Source organism: Salminus brasiliensis, chromosome 2 (genome assembly GCF_030463535.1).
Source record: "Salminus brasiliensis chromosome 2, fSalBra1.hap2, whole genome shotgun sequence".
In the NCBI taxonomy this organism is placed as follows: domain Eukaryota; kingdom Metazoa; phylum Chordata; class Actinopteri; order Characiformes; family Bryconidae; genus Salminus; species Salminus brasiliensis.
The window spans coordinates 31572643-31590956 of record NC_132879.1 but is presented as its reverse complement, the minus strand read 5'-3'; the positions used below and the strand labels follow the sequence as shown (position 1 = coordinate 31590956).

At 42.7% G+C, this 18314-nt stretch overlaps 1 protein-coding gene across 5 annotated transcripts in view; it reads right to left on the bottom strand.

The window, feature by feature from the left end:
* plxnb2b (plexin b2b) overlaps positions 1 to 18314 on the bottom strand; it is a 158798-nt gene that overhangs the window by 80387 nt on the left and 60097 nt on the right. For 3 of the 5 annotated variants that reach the window (XM_072672364.1, XM_072672365.1, XM_072672366.1), the window contains 2 exons: positions 12571 to 12729; positions 11440 to 11469 (listed from right to left, as the gene is read on the bottom strand). The exons of 1 other annotated variant lie outside the window; for it this stretch is intronic. In XM_072672364.1, the coding sequence (XP_072528465.1) occupies positions 11440 to 11469; positions 12571 to 12574 (34 nt within the window). In that variant the 5' untranslated portion in view covers positions 12575 to 12729. The remainder of the gene's footprint in view (positions 1 to 11439; positions 11470 to 12570; positions 12730 to 18314) is intronic. One more of the 5 variants, XM_072672367.1, reaches the window with a different exon arrangement.

Below are 18314 nucleotides of genomic sequence, written 5' to 3'. Positions count from 1 at the left end.
GATTGATCAGTCCAACAACTCTGTTTTGATTATGCTGAATTTTGTTTTAAATGGAGAGGCTACAGGGTTTGAGGTTCCTGGTATGTTCACTTTCAAGTACCCAAACCCTCCTTATTCAGCTATACAAAGATGAATTTTCCATTTTATGGCACTGACACTTACTTTTTGCCCAAACTCACATATGCCTTTTCAGACCTTGACTGAAGGGCAGCAGCAAAACTGAGTCATGTTAAATCGCTAGGCAGTATACAATGAGTCTGACTTTAGGATTTAGAGGACTGGCGATTAGGGAGAGAACATAGAGTGATTAGGAGAGCTGAGTTTTAGAGTTGATGTGAAGTTCATGTCCAGATTGGAGAATTAATCTTCTGTACTTTAGTAAACAACAAGTGAGGGAGGAGAGAGCGAGGTGGAGAGAGTGAGAGAGTGAGAGAGAGCGAGAAAGCCAGCTTAGCCACGTACCCGTCCTCAAATTAATGTTTTCAGTCAGAGGTGAAGTTGCATTTGGCAGTGATGCTCCTTTCATTGATCTGTTTGGCAATAGTCCCCCCCTCCGTTCGTCATTGATTAATAGACGGCTGTGGCCAACGCAGCTGATCTGCTCTGGAATGCTGCCCTCCGCAGCTCTGAGCATTATCGTTTTCACGAGCAGGATGTTTGTCCCCACTCAGGTTTTTTGGATCCACTGTCAGTTCTGATGGCACAATGACCGTTTTCAGACTTCCATTCAGGCTGGATGCCATGCTGTCCCCAGGCCACATTAAAAAGCTGTCAGCTTTTCAGAGTGACAGCACCTCCCTGCCTCCTGTCTTCTGTTTCCATCAGGTTGCCGGCTGCAGGTCGAATGCTTTCAGTCGCTCATCGGCTTGTTCCAGCCACCTTCGCTAAGGTTTGTATTGTATCTTTCCATGAAATTGCACCATCAACCAGGCTCTTATCCAGCTGATTTCTGCGCAGACTGGTGAAACCTGCTATAAAGTCGCACCATTAAAGGTAACAGGTAACCATACTTTTCAGCTTTGTGCATACAGAGGAATGGTGGTGCTAACATTTCGCCCCCGTCACTCTTCGGGAATCAGCGGCTGCCTAATGCATTCCAGGCTTGTAGAGTGCATGTCTGGGGCTGTGATGGAATGCTGATTTGTTTGGGGAGCTGCAAGCACTTTCACAACCCGATATTAAAACTAGTCCCTTTCTTAACTGCACGGTTACACAATGCAGAGAAGCACAGTGTTTTGCTAGAGCTTGTTTCATGCAGTGGGATGGCTTGATAAAGCTATGGGAGGAATTGGGTTAGGATTGCAGACACATTTAAAGTGTTAATTGAAATGGGTGGAGATAGCAGCAATAAAAATTTTTTAAAATGACCAGGAGCTTTGTTCATCACCTCAGTGTCCTCAGGAAAACGTTGCCTGCTTGAAAAGCATTCTGTAAGATGGAAGATAAGAATCACAGACGTTTTTTGGTGAAGAGATTTCAGTGCTGAAACCTCCTGCTTTTAGTTCAGCTGCAGCTCTGGGATCTGTGAATGAAGCCAATATGATAATGATAGGGATGCACCAATCTTGAATTTTACAGATGGTTTTGATTCCAATTTCTTTAAAATCAAATTGTCCAACGGATGATTTTTAATGAACACATGATACTGGGGCTGTGCAAAATGATGATGTTCATCTTTAGCGTGGTAAATTACACCACAACGTGCTTTTCTGAGTTTATCATTAATATATAGTAAGTAAAGTAATTGCAGAAAATGACCCCCCCCATGTTTCATTATAACGAGCAGAGTAAAGCCTAGTCAAGTGTATTTAGTGCCGTGTGAGAAAATATGTACCACTGCTGGTTGTTGTTCTTTTTATCCATTCTCATCCAACTGATCAGATGTAAATATTGTGTTTTATGAAAATGTCTTCAAGCATTGTGATTATTTATTCCATTTCTTACACCTCTACATTAAAGCACACCGTTATATTAGCCACAGTTACAGTTAGGGCTGTACAATACATCAGTTCAGCATCGTCATCGCAATGTGTGCATGTGCAATAGTCACATCGCAGGATGGGCAATTTCACATAAGGCACATCATACTACAACATGCTTGATACAAATGGAAAATTCACTCTGTTCCATGACGGATCTACCAGATGCAGATTATATCTGCAATCTTTAATACACAGAGGGCATTATTAATATAATGACCTGTTGTATCATTGACTGTTGAAATTTTATTTGTTAAATTGCAAAAATATTGCAATTGAATTTTTTCTGCAATATCATGCAGCTCTAGTTACAATATGCACAGCATTATTGGCTCTGTAATCACCCAAAGGTAAATGTTATTGCTTCTCTAAATAACACGAAACTATTTAGCTTAACAAGTCATGCATGATAACTATATATATATATATATATATATATATATATATATATATATATATATATATATATATATATATATATATATATATACACATATATATATATATATAAACAGCTGTAGCAGCAGCATTCAAATACAACATGAGTACACTTGTGATAACTGTGTAGTTGGTGTGGTCCAATGGTGGACACTAATATCTGCCAGTGAGCTACCACACCATGTTCAATTTCCAGTCTGGGTGACTATGCAGCGCTACACCAATAAGAACCCTTGGGTAAAACTTCTAACGCTGTAATAGCTCTCCTCTGTGATAAGAGTAATACTGTAAGTCGCTGTAAGATGCCATAAATGTAAATGATAAAAGTGCTACACTGTCTGATTGTTGATTTGAGTTAAACTCTGACGATTCTGCATCCATTACAAAATATGCTCACATTTCTTATGCTAGCCTCTGGCATGTGAGAAGTGAAATTGTGAAAATTCATAAACATTAATGAGCCTTTTCCCTGAGCTTCGTTCTTCTACAACATGGGAATCCACATGGTATTGTCACCAAGTGAAAAGCTAACTCTGCCAACTTAGCTCCTGTCTGTGTGGCTCAACCAGCAGCTATGAAATCCTCCTCAAGGACCTTCTGCTACCGTATGAGTTACTGCAGAATAAAATGTCCCTTTAAGTCTGGCTAATATAGGCTCAAAGGCTGTAAGAGGTGTTGGGAATAGGATTAGCCATAGAGGCTTTCCGTTTCACTCCAGTGTTTAAGGGGACACCTGCTGTGACTCAGACTGTACTTTCAGCCCAAGTAGCACATAGTCTACTCCAATACCACTGGCATTCTATGGCCTCTTTCCTCCTCACCTTTACTCTCTTTTTTCTATCCATCCATCCCCATCTTCCTTGTCCCCTCCATCTTGTCAATATCCTCCACACCTTCTCTGAAGAGCAATCTTTGATTGGAAGAGCCTTCAATACTGTGAAAGAGAGCAAGGGGGCTGAGAAGAGCGAGTTGGACTCAAAGCCATCAGTGTGCTTTGATCAAGGGGTGTGTGGATTAGAGCAGGATTCTCCAGCACTCTCCCCTTTAATCCCTTTAACATTCTCGAAAGCCAAACCAGCTCAAGCAGGAGGGGAGCACAAGCTCCGACAAGGTCATCCAAATCCACGCCATCTCTTCCAAAGTGAACACTCAGCTAAAGTTCTCCCTCATCCCATGCTTTCCCAGCTCAGGAGGAACCAATGCTTGAGTGTTCTGGCCTACCAAAAGTTCGGTGATCTGCAGAGAGCTGTGCAAGTGATTCTCTGTAGTGGGTTGTAGACTCGCCATGGTAAGTAATGAGCAGAAAAAAAAATTAAAGACACACATACACCGGGCTGTGCGTGTCTCTCTTGTTACTCAGAGCTGCTGCCTGAGTGCTAATAGCTCTGACACCTCTCAACATCTGTGTCCAATCATACACACCTCGCAGCAGCAGATGGGCCACGAAGCAGGAGGTGTGGAGACATGATGCTCAGATACAGTGAAAGAAAAACAGGAGCTGGCATATCTGCACTCATTACTGACCAGTCCTTATTATCGGACGTGGCTGATGAGAGCCTGACGGTGCGCATCTTCTAATCAGGGAAGCGTAAACAACATAAACTCACTCACCCAGGCTGGTTTTATACAATGTCAGCACATGGGCTCACACTCATCCTCAATATGCATTATATATATACACTGTATGTCTTCTGAATGTAACCCTACACCATATTCTTTTAGGGTTAGGTTTAAGGTTTAAGTCCACCATGTAAAGCAGATACTTTCATTTTGATGCAGAATAACAGGGTTGTAAATAGACTTCAGAGATTCATGCAAATATGCAATGGTCAGCAAGATGCATGAATGTTGACCATGTCAGGACAAAGTCAGGACCACGTTGTCTGTGCGCTGAACAGTTACAACGCCACACAGGTTGCTGTAAGCTCTAGCAACAGTGAGAAGGCAGAGGCTGGGATTGCTGAGGGAACAGGTTGGTTCCCTGCGTGAGAAGAAAGATCTGCTGTCAGAATCGAGATAAACGGCTGCTCCAGCTAAAAGCTATTGAAGAGGGATCACACAGAGAAGGAGAGTGAGCACGAGTGAGTGAGAGCGAGCGGGAAAGAGAGAGAGAGTGAGGTAAAGGTTTGAAATTGACTATAAAGTGGGGCTGGACTGTTTCTCTATAGCCATTAACCACTGAGAGCCTACACCATGAGACGCAAACAGCACTTGGGTTCAGCCAAAACGTCACAATTACCCACACGCTTTTAGGTAATGTGTGCATGTGACCACCTGTGCACTCAGACACACACTGGAGGAGTCTAGTTCACTGAAAAAAAAAAAAAAGAGAGAGAGAGAGAGAGAGAGAGAGTGAAAGAGGAGAGAGGGTGCAAGGGTAGGGTGTGGTACCTTGTCTGCTATTCCAGTTCATGTAAATGAAGTGTCACTTTGCCCTGGGGCTACTATAAACCCAAACATATAAGGGGGGGGGGGGTTGAGTGTGTGTGTGTGTGTGTGTGTGTGTGTGTGTGTGTGTGTGTGTGTGTGTGTGTATGACCCCCTGTGGTGCAGCTTTCAGCAGGCTGTGCACGTTTTTCCAACTGAACGCCAGCACCAACATGGCGACACAACCATGAAGAATAGAGAGAGCAAGCGAGAGAGAGAGAGAATGAGAGAGAGAGAGAGAGAGAGAGAGAGAGAGAGTGCAAGCGCAAGAGAGAGAATGAGAGATAGACTACCAGACAGCCCCCCCTCATCAGTCCCACTGGGATGACTCTGGTTTGCCCAGAGGCAGACAGGCACACATCCGCCCACTAGAGCTCCCACAGCAGCACACAATGACGCAGGGGAGAGGGGTGGGAGATTGAGGCTTTTTTGTAGTGCACTCAGGAGCACTCAACAGCTAGAACTAGTGTGGGACAGTATTAGTAAAAATTCAAGTTTCATACTTTCCAAATATATCAGGGTATCACACAGAGAGGGGGACATGAGTCAGAGACTTGAGCACACTCGAGTCACATTGGCCAACTTGGACTGGTACTTAACTCACTCGCAACAGGCATCAGGAAAGGTAATAGCAGCCATTCTCGTAATTTCTGTCTCGCAGAAATGCCAGGTTTCTGCACAATTTATTCATTATAGGACAAAAAAGCATGTCAGTCTGAAGTGATCCATGCAAAAAGTGCATGTGACATAAGTTCATCCCCAAGCTTAAAAATCCCACTCTCAAGCCTCAAACCCTTAGTGAACAATGTAACTAGTTGAGGCATGGTCCTGCCAGAACACACCCTGTACAAGCAGAGCTTGAAAGCCACAGTGTCTCGACTGATTAAAATCGGATGATTAATACGTGGAGCTCTAACTGTATCCAGGCCGTTGTGAAATGTGCTCTTGAAAAACATACAAAAACTTTAGCCAGATTGCACTAGCCAGTTAACATAGCATGGCAAGCCTCACTTCTGACCGGCACCCCAGAGATTCAAGACTCGAAGACTCGCACACAGACTGGATTCGGATTCAAACACAGACACTCGGCTCGGGCTCTACCACAGAGACTCCACTCAGACTCTCCCATAAACTCAAGGCACACAACGCCACTCCAGAGAATCGAGACTCAAATTCGAACCTTGAGATTCACCCCAAAAACTCCAAACTCGACTGGGACTATTACCACAGAGGCTCGAGACTCAACTCAGACTCACACCATAGAATGTAGACAACTGACTCAGACCTCGAAACTGAACCTGCACAAACAGAATATATTATTTATTTCCTTTTTTTTAAGCTCAAGCTCAAACAGGCACTTGCAAAATTTCTTCTGTAATCCATGCCACAATTACACCAGTCCCTTGAACATGAACATCTCAAGATGTCCAGTAAGAGTTACACCAGTCAGCACTTTCATTAGGACAAGGAGAAACATGGACACCATGTTTAAAGTCTGGATAACTATTCATTATCTGTCAATAGCACCAATAAATAACAATTGGAACCAAATGGAACCTTTAAAAAAGATATGTAGAGGGAGTGCTGTAGCAGCTAGCTGTGAAATCCCTCCATGACACTTAAGGCGAGCCAGGAAACGAGCAAAGCCAAAAGAACTGCAAGGGGCTCCGAGCCCACACTGGGTCTCCATAATCCCTCTCCCAACCCACACTCCCCGCTCGCTGCCATGAATTTCCGGCTGCTATAATTAATGCCCACTTTACATATTGTTTATAGACAATTAGAATGATTCATTACGTCTTCTGAGCCTTTCCTCAGCAGTGTCCTGCGTGCCTGAATCCACGTGTTCGTGTGCCATAGCAACAATAGAAATGAAAGGGATTTTTCTAGCTACATAATGGCAAGATGTACTTCGCTGTAGAGTCTAAAGCACGTCAATCTGTGCTTGCCGCTGCTTTCTGTGGAGCCCTCCCATCTGCCCCCACTTAGGAGATAAGCTCTTGTGACAATGATCTAAAGAAGTCAACCACTCTACTCAGAGCACAACCATGACCTCATTTAACTACACCAAATGATTTATCATCATAACATTGATGGAAATCTAAAATAAATATTTGTCATTTAGAGGTTGGATAAGAAGCACAGGTTTGACGTGAAGACTACTTGTGGTTAGCCACAGCAGCTGAAGCAGCTTCTGAAATTTAGAAACCAAAAAAAAATGTCAGATGGCTAAAACATGTTCAGATCATTTTCCTACCCAATTATCTCATTTACTGTTTTAAAGAAGCTATATGCAAGACTACACAAGTAATGGGGCTTTTCCTGGCAGAGTCTGTTACTGTTGTTGAGAAAAAGAAAGACAGAGGGACAGAGAGAGATAGTTACAGATAGATAGGCTAAGCAAGTAATCCAAAATTCAGATAAAATTCTATAATTGATGTAATCTAATTTTTTTGTTAATACTTTCCCCACTGTGTGTGTATTCATTTATCTTCCCCTAAAAACCAGAGGTCAAGGGGTCACGACTTTGAATCTCGAGCCATGCCGCTTTGCCATCAGTGGCAGAAGTCTGAGAGAGCACAACTGTCTGTGTTCTCTCCGGCTGGGTAGATGGCGCCATCTCCTCTCATCACTCTTAAGTGATATTGGCCAGCACACATACTAGTGTGGGGCAATGGCACATCAGTCGTTCGAAAAGAGGCGGTGGTCAAGGAGGAGACATGTGTTAAGTCCTCCTAGTGTCGAGACATAAAGAGATGGAAGGCCAAGGCCAAGAGAGTTAATCCAGTGGGTTGAACAAAATGCATACCCAAGCCATCACACTGCCTCCCCCGCGTTTTACAGATGATGTGGTATGCTTTGGATCATGAGCTGTACCACGCCTTCGCCATACTTTTTTCTTTCCATCATTCTGGTAGAGGTTGATCTTGGTTTCATCTGTCCAAAGAATGTTCTTCAAGAACTGTGCTGATTTTTTTAGATGTTTTTTAAGTCCAATCTAGCCTTTGTATTCTTAAGGCTTATGAATGGCTTGCACCGTGCAGTGAACTCTCTGTATTTACTTTTATGCAGTCTTCTCTTTATGGTAGATTTGGATATTGATACGCCTACCTCCTGGAGAGTGTTGTTCACTTGGTTGGCTGTTGTAAAGGGGTTTCTCTTTACCATGGTAATTATTATATCACTGTTGTCTTCCGTTGGTCTTCCATCCAGGTCTTGCATTAATGAGTTCACCAGTGCTTTTTTTTTTATTTCTCAGCATGTACCAAACTGTAGATTTTGCCACTCCTAATATTGTAGCAATTTAATTTCTCAGATGGGTTTTCTCCAGGCCTTTTATCTGCTTAATTGAGAAAGACATAATAAAGGAATTGCCCTCACCTGCCTATGAAATAGCCTTTAAGTCAATTGTCCAATTCCTTTTGGTCCCTTTAAAAACAGGGTGGCACATGTTAAGGAGCTGAAACTCTAGAACCCTTAGTGTGAATACCCTCAAATGAAAGCTGAAAGTCTGGACTTTATGTCCATGTCAATTCTATAACTATAACTTGAATATGTTTCAGTAAACATGTAAAAAAAACAGAATTTGTGTCAGTGTCCAAATATATATGGACCTAACTACACATTCCCAGCGTTAAGCCTAAAAGTCACTGCTGCTCTCAACAGTTATTCAGGGTCCAATGTCCCACTCTCTTGTATTTTACTATTTTCTGAAAGCCAACAGCAAGTTTAATTTGGCCTAATTCAGTAGACACAGCTTGTCCTCGTAAAAGTGACAACGCACTTCGGTCGAAACTTGTAAAGACTGTCTGTTCGTAACATACCAAAACCACAGAACTGTGCTTTCAACAGAGCTAACGTCCCTGAGAGCCTAGCATATCATGAAACAGATGCTCTACAGTTTCCTCACTGCTACAAAGGGGACATCCCCTCCCTATAGTGGGATTGATATGCACCACATGTCTGTTCGTGGCCACAGACCCATACACAACCATCCACTACAAATTTGCCGTGAACTCTGTGGAGAAGAGCCTTGGTGCCAACAAGCCTGACCGTCTTGATTATCTCCTTCAAACTAGAGACAAATTCCCTACAGAGGACCTTCACACAAGCCCCATACAGTGCTTTTTGGACGTGTCTGCAAAATTTACCAACTGTGGCAGCTCCAAGAAAAGCAGTGCCTGCTCCTCTTCTTGACAGTCATCTGCCTCAGCAACATTGAGAAAGGAAGGGAAACGTTCCTGGCCTTTAGGAACTCAGTGGTGCACCAAGGTCTTCATGAGGAAGATTCTGACCACATGTATTTACACCTGGTAAAGAGTCTATGGTTAGTCTAACTGAAATCCAATCACTGTGTGGGATGAAATATGCAAAATTGCTTGTGGCATGGCAATTATTACTGGTGTTTTGGTTGTTCTTGGAGGTGTTTTGATTGTGGAATATGTCTTGAAGAGATAGATGTGGTTGGCTTCATCCAGATATAATCCTGATACTCACAACACATTAAGTTACCAGGTGTAAACGGGGTGTGAGCTTTGAGAAACTTGAAACACACAGAAACACAACCTCAACACAGACTGATAAAACCTGACAATTTAGACAATTTAGCGGAATCTTCTCAGAAGATTCTTTAGACCCAGCAACCTTCCTTTAAGCCTATTCCCTCGCCATTTGTCCCAATATCAAACTCTCGGATTTGCCCCAATTCACCCTAGCTGAAGACGTTTTCTCAAACACAGCGCTTATAACTATCCCCCTAACCTCAAAAAAGAAGTTCCCTGCGCATTTACACACAAACACCACCTCATCACCCAGTCCTGGAATCCCCGAGGCTTAAACCTCAACCCATGCAACAGAGGCTATACTGAAAGGCTGTGTTGCTGCCTAGACAAAGGGTATCCCTGCATAATTCCTCTAGACATTTTAATTGGACAGCTAATTTAAATGGACCCCCCAACCTTAAGCAAGACTGATGTCCCAAAACATAAAAGCTAAACACAGGACACAAAAGTATCAGAGCACTAAAAAAAGTGTGGAGTGATCAACTCCAACTCTGTCAAAGGCATTGAGAGAGGCAGAGAGAGACAGAGAGGGACACGTGAGGACATATAGACCCAGAGAGTGGGAGATATGGGGAAAAGACTGAGAGATACAGATAGAGACACAGTGACACATAGAGAGAGAAAAAAGGGCAATAGAGAGACACAAAGACACAGAGACAGATACAGAGAAACAGCAAGAGAGAGAGAGAGAGAAAGAGAGAGAGACAGAGACACAGGGTAAACAGAGAAAGAGACAGTGAGACAGGAAGTCAGGCACACACATACACCGAGAGAGAGACATAGAGAATGATGGAGAGAAACACAAGAGGATGGCAAGACAGAGAGACAGACACACACAAACACAGAGAGTGAGAAAGAGTCTAGGAGCATAGGCCTTCAAACGTTCCTGAGGGAGAGATATTAGGGAACGATCAGGATTCTGGCAGCGTTGTCTCACTGCATCAGAAAATGTGTGACACTTCAGACACTTCTCTCGTCTTTTCCCCCTCTCTTTTCCATCACCTCTTTTCCTCCTTTCCTTTCATCACTTTGGCACCTTCTTCCTAACACCCTCCCCCGAAACACATGCGATCACATGGTCCAACAGGCCCCTATCCGCTCTGTCATTGCCGGTCTCATTTTCTAGATGCATCCTCACCTCTCTCTCTCTCTCTCTTTCTTGCTCACACACAGACACCCGCTTTATTGAAATTAACAGCCTCCGTTCCCCTTCGTTTCAATCTAGGCCTGTGTGTGAGGCCCTCTGGTCATGTTCCTAATAGCTTGTCGCTGTCACGTCAACAATAAAGTCCCTGCTGGGCACGCCGGCGATCATTACCATCCAAACGGAGTGTCACCGTAAATGAATAAATCATAACGACATGAAGTTATCATCTGTGGTGTTGACTGAGCAGCGCGCAAATAGACGGCCAGAATGTGATGTGCTGAAGATTGATCGCAGTGGGGTTTTAACGCTGTCGCGCGTTTTCTGCATCACGTTCAGGAAGGGCCTCTTGCATTTTGCGTGAGAGCTGCTGCATTCGCTGACGTAAAGTGTTTTGCGGTACGAAAGGCACTAGCTGCGTGGTGTGGTTTGCACGCAGTGCGTTATTCGCGGGCTAAATCCACCAAAATGCAGCTGCACTGAAAGCGTGTTTAGCCGTACTGTTGGGGAGGTGGGTGGGTGGGTGTGCGAGTGGGGGTGGGGTTATTGCATTACAGCAGTGTTTTGCGGAACTGAGATAGAGCCTGAGATTGTCACAGTCTAATTCCATACAATGCACCCCGTGCCAACACCCCCCAAACCCCCCCTTCAGCCCAGATTTAGGGATAAAACCGCTTCTTCCGCCGATGCCTCCAAATTATTTTTAGTATTAAGGCGAGAAGGGGAGGGGGAGGGAGAGTGGGCCGCAGCTTCGCACAACAAATTATTGGCAGCTTGTAAAACCCATCAGGAGGGATTGGAAGAGAAAAAAGAGAGAGATTGCTTTCCAAACTGCAGTGATCTTTGCACATTGATATCATATAAATACATCATACAGGCAGCAACATACCACAGTTGTTGATCAGCATCTTTCCCATCACTGATAAAAAAAAAAGAAAAAAAGAAAACAGTGTGAAGGAGATTACATCAGCTGGCGATGGCTTCTTCCATGAGCAGAGAGAAAGCTTACAATTCTTCACACAAACATAAGTTACCCACTGGATCTCCACCCTATTACACACACAAATCATAACCGTAACACACACCCCCACAAGCATACACTAGTAATTTGCTGCCATTGCCAACGCACACACTTTCATTCACTCAATGACTCCTTTCCCTCTGCACTGTTGTGCAAAAACCTCAATCTCTGTTTTTTTTTCTTGACATAATGTGAATCTCGCTGTTCATATTGTGTCACATTGCCATGATGAACGGACCAATAGAAATGCTCCAAAATGACTTGGAATTAAAATGTTTTTCACTGACCTCCATTTAAAGCTACAAAGGCCTTTTTCATAAAGCTGCCATTTTGAAAGGTGTAGTATTATGAAATAACTCCATTTCAGGAGGAGTTGCCTGAACTTACCTGAAGCCCCTCCTCCCTAATCTACTGTCCTATCAGTTCTCTACCTTGTTCACATATCTATGGCAAGTCTGCACAACCCTCCACCACCAATCCTGGCTCCATCTAGGACTAGGACTATCTAGGACTGGTTTCCTATCGTAAAGCAGATTTACAGTATGTCAGTGTACAGTATGCAAAAGTCTGGTCTGCTTTGTTCAAATGCCATTTACAGTTAATTTCCTAAGTGAAACATACCTTGCTTAGTGTGCCATTACTTTTGCACACGCCACATTTAATATTATATTTCACATTAAGCAAGTAAGCGTCATGTTTTAGAATGCAGAAGTGTGTCTCAGTAACGGATGTGAAGTTATTTGCCCTATGTGTTTAAGCAGTGGTTCCCAAACTTTTGCTGTACATACTGTATATACAGAGAGTGTGTCTGAGTGAAGCTGGTGCTGTCAGTGCAGGGCTCAGGTCAACTGTGCTATGGCATGTATGAAAACACTAGCTTCATTCTGTGCTCTTGGGTATCTCTCTCTCTCTCTCTCTCTCTCTCTCTCACACACACACACACACATTTCTCCATCCATCCATCCATTCTGCTCTCTCTCTCTCTCTCTCTCTCTGTACCCATAAGAGTTGAGTGCAGCTCGCCAGTAGGCCCTCACAGGAATGTGTGTGTAAGGCTCTAAACGGCGGTGTCAGGTTTAATTGCGGTGGCGTCTGTTCTCCCGGCAATGAGGAGGCCCTTTTCTGCCACCTCCAATCTGCCTGCAGATGGAACGCACTCTAAAAAGAGAGACAGAGATAGAGAGAGAGAGAGAGAGAGAGAGAGAGAGAGAGAGAGAGACAAACAGAGAAAGAGAGTTAGGGTTGAGTTCAACAAAAAGTTCTAAAAGCTGTGCTTACTAAAAGCATGTGAAAGCACCTTTGTTCCTCAGAGCGTAGAGCCGAGAGGCAGCAGGTACTGTACACTGGCCAACAGTGGACTGAACTATTTACCAGTGCTGCAGAAATTCCATTAAGTTGATTAGTCTCTGAGACATTTATTATGGCAAGCCGTTGACGTGTTGTTTGCTTAGAAATGAAAGTGCTGTAAAATGCCCTGTAATGTTCGCATGATAGACAGCCATTCCTACAGACTGCAATACTCTACAGAAAGTGTTTAGGGCGATATGGATTCTGACATTCATCACACAGCTGGAATTTTCAATCACAGACTAGACGTTAGACGTTGTGCGTCATTCTGTAAATGTCATCACGTGGCCCCTTGCCTAAGCATATTTTCTCTATAATATTTTTGAAAACGCTGTTGTGCCATGTGGTAAACAATAATATTCCAAAGCTGACATGCTTTACAATACGTACATTTCACCCCTGAACATAACAGAATCTTCTTAATTACTGCTGTGCACTGAACTGACTCACTAAGTCATAACACTGGCAACCTCCCGCAAAGGCCCCAAACAAACCAGCAAGATTTGTCAAATGTCTCAGAGCCGAGGCTTGCCATCAGCAGCCGGAGTCCAAGAGAGCACAACTAATCCTTGCTCTCTTAGGGGTGGGTTGATGGCACCTTCTTTCCACATTACTTCTAGACCTCCTAGCTCAGACTAGGAGGAGGTGTGTGCTACTCTTTACCCTCCTAGTCTTGGGGGCATTGCTATTGATAGGGGGATTTCACATGAACAGGGATCTGGGGTCAAATCTAAATATAATGTAAAGAATTGTAAAAAAAATAAATGTTCAAGGCCTTTTTTAAACCCTATAGTTTATTCACTTTAGTCTAAATCAGTTAACAAGTTGGAAAAGAGCATTTTCCTCTTGGTTTGGTTTGTTTGCACATCTGGAAAAATTTGAGTGCACCAAAATGCATAAAAAAAGTAAATACAGGAAAAAAGTCCAGTTTAACATGGAGCAATGGCAGAGAAGGTATCAACCAGATTAACCAGATTAGACTTCACCTGCAGAATGTGTTTAGCTCAAACGTGTGGAGTACATCTGATAGTCGCGTCTGATCAAGGTGAGATCACATTCTCACCACAAACAAACCGCTCCAGGGGTCTCTCTCAAGGGTCTCAGCATCCGAGTGTGATTACTGTATTCACATCTGCCCAAACAAATCGCACCAAGGGTGAAAACAAACCACTAGTTTAGGCTACAGTTTGAGCAGCTAGTGTTATATATACTACAGAAGAGTGGTTAATGCCAGTTTTGCGATTTGTCTGCCAAATTGAAGTAGTTTAAAATAGCAGTGGGGAAAATGAATTTAAGGGATGTGTTATATTTTTAATTTTTTTTTTATAAAGGAACCACGATGTCAAAAAGGTTTGTTGCCTTGATTTCAGACAAAATTATATAAAAAAAATAATAATAAATAAATAAATAAAGAAAAACGAATGCTCTAAAGTGCAGATACTGGTGTGGAAAATCTGGCAACCCAAAGACAGACAGAAAAGATCCAGTGACAGAAGGGGCAAAATGGCAGGTTTAATGACACGTTTATGGTTGTCAGAAACATGATCTAATGGGAGATTTCCTCTTCTTACTTCTAGAGATGCTGCTTAAAACAATATTTAGCGGGTTTGTTTGGACACACATTGTGGGCTGATTTCAGTTTCTTGTTTTTTTTATTGTATTTTAAATGAATATTTTATTTTGACTAAATAATGGCAGTGTTATTTGAACGATTTCAGAGCATATTTGTCCAAAGGCACTCAGATAATTACATCTCCTTGCTCATTTTCCCTCTGTATGATCTGCTCATAATAACAGATGTCTACACTGCAGAGACGTCACCTTCTCTTCATATCCCCCGATTTTTTTTTTGTTGGTTTATGGGGTTCACTGAAAGGAAATGAGGAAATGATCTAAAACATTCGATTAGGACAAAACTTCAAAAAGGCTTTTTTTAAGACCCCCAATCCCCCCCCCAAACCATATTTAACCGAAGCGTGTTAAGCCTGATTTCAGTATAGCTGTAGCCATTTACGTATTTCACCTCCTTAACGACACCATAATTCAGAAGCTCCAAAGGCAGTCAGGCTTGTGTTAAGGGAAGATTGTACGTAGGACAAAAGGGTCTCAGGTTTGGAGCATTCATGTGGACCCACCGAGAAAAACTGACCAAACTCGAGATCTTGCAGTACACCATAGATTCAGTATATCACAGTATCACCTTTAGTGTTGGACACAGATTGAATTGTATCGTGATACGTATCCCCAGGGTCTTGGCAATATACAGCCCTACTAGGGGCTGAAACCATCAACCTTCCGGTCCTAAACCCACTTCTTTAACCTTTAGGCCATGGCCATAGGCCCCCATTACCTACATTCATTCATCTTCAGATGTAGCCCCCCTCTTTACCAGTACTGTTAGCCACCTCAGCCAAATTGACCTGAAGAGTAGCCTACACTAGCCACATTGTGTGTGTTTGGGTGTATGGGAGTGTGTGTGGGTGGGCAGGTGTGTGTGTATATAGATTGTGAGGGGTTTTGTACAATTCATTATATAAGCTCCTCATGCAGTTCCCAGAACACCAGAGCTTTCTTCTCTTGCCAGTCTCAAGCAGATGTGCCCAGACTTGCTGCATGAGTCCATCTTACTCTCCCAAGCACACGTCACACTCTACCCCCTCCAGATGCATGTTTGAACTCACACAAGCACACACACACACACAGCAATAATCCTTACATTAACATTCAGGAACACAGGGGTACTTGTTTGTTCATGTTTATGAGCTCAGCTACAGAGTCCAGACTCTCAAACACACATCTTCCCACCCATCAAGCCAAAAACTACAATAATACGTCCCACCCTCTGGTCAGGTGCAGTAGTGGTAATCAATTCGAGTCCTGAGAAATCAGGGCTACAGAAATGTTTTCAATAAAGCGCTGGACTTTCTTGACACCAGGTCATTTTCTCCTGCTGGCCAAGAATCTCTCTCAGACTCAGTGGAGAATTAGGAGGTGTGGAGAGGGGCTTTCACTGCTCACAGAAACACGCACAAGCACACACAATTGGATACTTCTCAAGTTCAAGACTAAAGGCCCTTAGAACAGTGGTTGTAGTAGTAATGCTGGTTCCTTACAATGGTACAGGTCTTCCAGTGGTTCTGTGAGATCATACATGCAGTAGAAATGCCCCCCAACCCCAATTCTTCAGACCGCAACACAAACAGCAGTGGAGACATGTCCCAGCATAAACCATGCCTAGGTTTTCTGTGACCCAGGCAAATGCAGGAGGAAATGGTCAGTGAATCAAATAACATTCAACACACTCACTGACTAATCTTTAGTCCGGGGGCGGAGCTTGCCTTCTCATTTTAAGCCAAAAGTCTCTAAACATGCCTTTTTATTTTTTATGTAACCAAATGATATTAAAGATGTGTCATAGACAGATGTGTTAGATGCAACTTTGCACCCGAATGAGATTACCTGTATTTCATTTGTTCAAAAATGTTACCTAGTTGGCCTGTTTTCTTACTATCAGATATAATAAAACTGTTAGTCACGTGCCCCTAATCCCAGGCCTTCTGCTTTCAGCATCATCAGATGTCCGTGCAGTAATGTACTTCTTTTTTTAGTTCTGCTTACAAATTTGAGACTACGCCAAATGTAATACATCAGCACTTGGATATTTGATTGTATTCATTAACTTGTATCTCAAACAACATGATTAACACTTTTCTACCACTGCCATTTTTTAAAGGTGTGAGCCCACAACAGTGCAGATAGACAGGACAGAACAGAAGTGAATATTGCAGGTGAGATTTACATACTTATATTTATCATCCTTATAACTGCCAACTGCAAACAAACAACAAACAAACGGAACCTCAAGCTGTGATTCCATTGTTATAGATCAAAGTAAGCAACACCAAATTTCCCACAAGTTCCTTGCTAAAACACAGGATATCACAGCTGGATTACCAGCCCTAAGCAAAACCCGTTCTCTCTCACTCTTTCCCATTACAAGGTGTGAAATTAATTTTACTACTCACCCCCTACCTCCAAAATCTATTAGATTTGAACAAGACATTGCTCCAGTACATTTACAAGTCTGGGACAGAGGTACTGACCTGCGTTCTGATCCTATAGGTTTCACACAGACCCAGATGCTCATTCATTCAGAGCTTTACACGGCTGGTTGAATATTGTTTAGAAGGGGTGGAAAATACGATGATATTTTTTAATTGTTGCTGTGCTAAATTAGATTACTATGTTTTTCTGAGTATTTTGTGAATGTTGTGAGTAGTTACAATGCCAAATAATGCAATTTAAGTATATCACGTAGTGCTTTCATGTGCAACTAAAAAAAAAAAGCTCAGGTACAGTTTTTGAAGTCTATTTACAACCCTGTTATTTTTGCATAGTAGGTTGCAATATATCCAACTAAGCAAGGACTAATGCAGTTGGGCAGTGATTTTTTTTAAGGCTTCCCTAGAATGAAAACCTGAATTTATCTTATGTATCCTAGTTAATTTGTGTGAGTTCAGAGCTGCAACTCATGCCAAGATTGTTACATCACAATTTTGGCATTTGCAATTGGTCTATTTCATTTATCCCCCCCCCACACACACACAACTTACATACACTAGCACACTAGTGATGGTCTTTTGAGGCTAAAAACGCAATAAAAGGCTAAAAGCTAATGCTAGCTGACCTGGTGAAGCACTGCTGTGGGTATCTAGAGGAGCGAGTGGTTGCTAGCCAGGGGGTAGACTGAAAGCTAACCTTACCAGACACTATTGTAGTAGTATAAATGTAATAGACAAATTTCAAATGCCAAAATTGCAATGTAACAGTCTTGGCATGAGTTACAGCTCTGAACTAATTAACAATGAAATTAACTAGGATACATAAGATAAATTCAGGTTTCATTCTAGGGGAGCCTTCAAAAATCACTGCCCAACTGCATTAGTCCTTGCTTAGTTGGATATATTGCAACCTACTATACAAAAATGTTGGGTAAAACCTCAAAATTCTGTATTATGTAACACATATCAAAACTATCTTGAAGCATTAATATTCTTATCATATTACCCACCCCTACTGCTGAGCATGACTACAGCACGCAGATCACCAGTAGTACTAATATACTTGTGTCCTTGTTTGGCCTGCATCACCAGGAGGAAAACGTGAGCTGGGTTCCAAGCTGTGTCTGGCTAACAGAGTTAGCCAAATGCATTAATAACGTTAGAGCCAGATGTTAAAAGCAGAGTAATGCCTAATCTCTGCAGAGCACAGCAAAGAAAAGAGATCAGCGGGCAGCGAGAAACAGATACCGGCGGATATGGGGAAGTAAACAGTAGAGGAGGGGAAAGGAGGGGAGGAGAAGAAGGCAGTGGTGAATGTGGAAGAGGAGAAAGAGA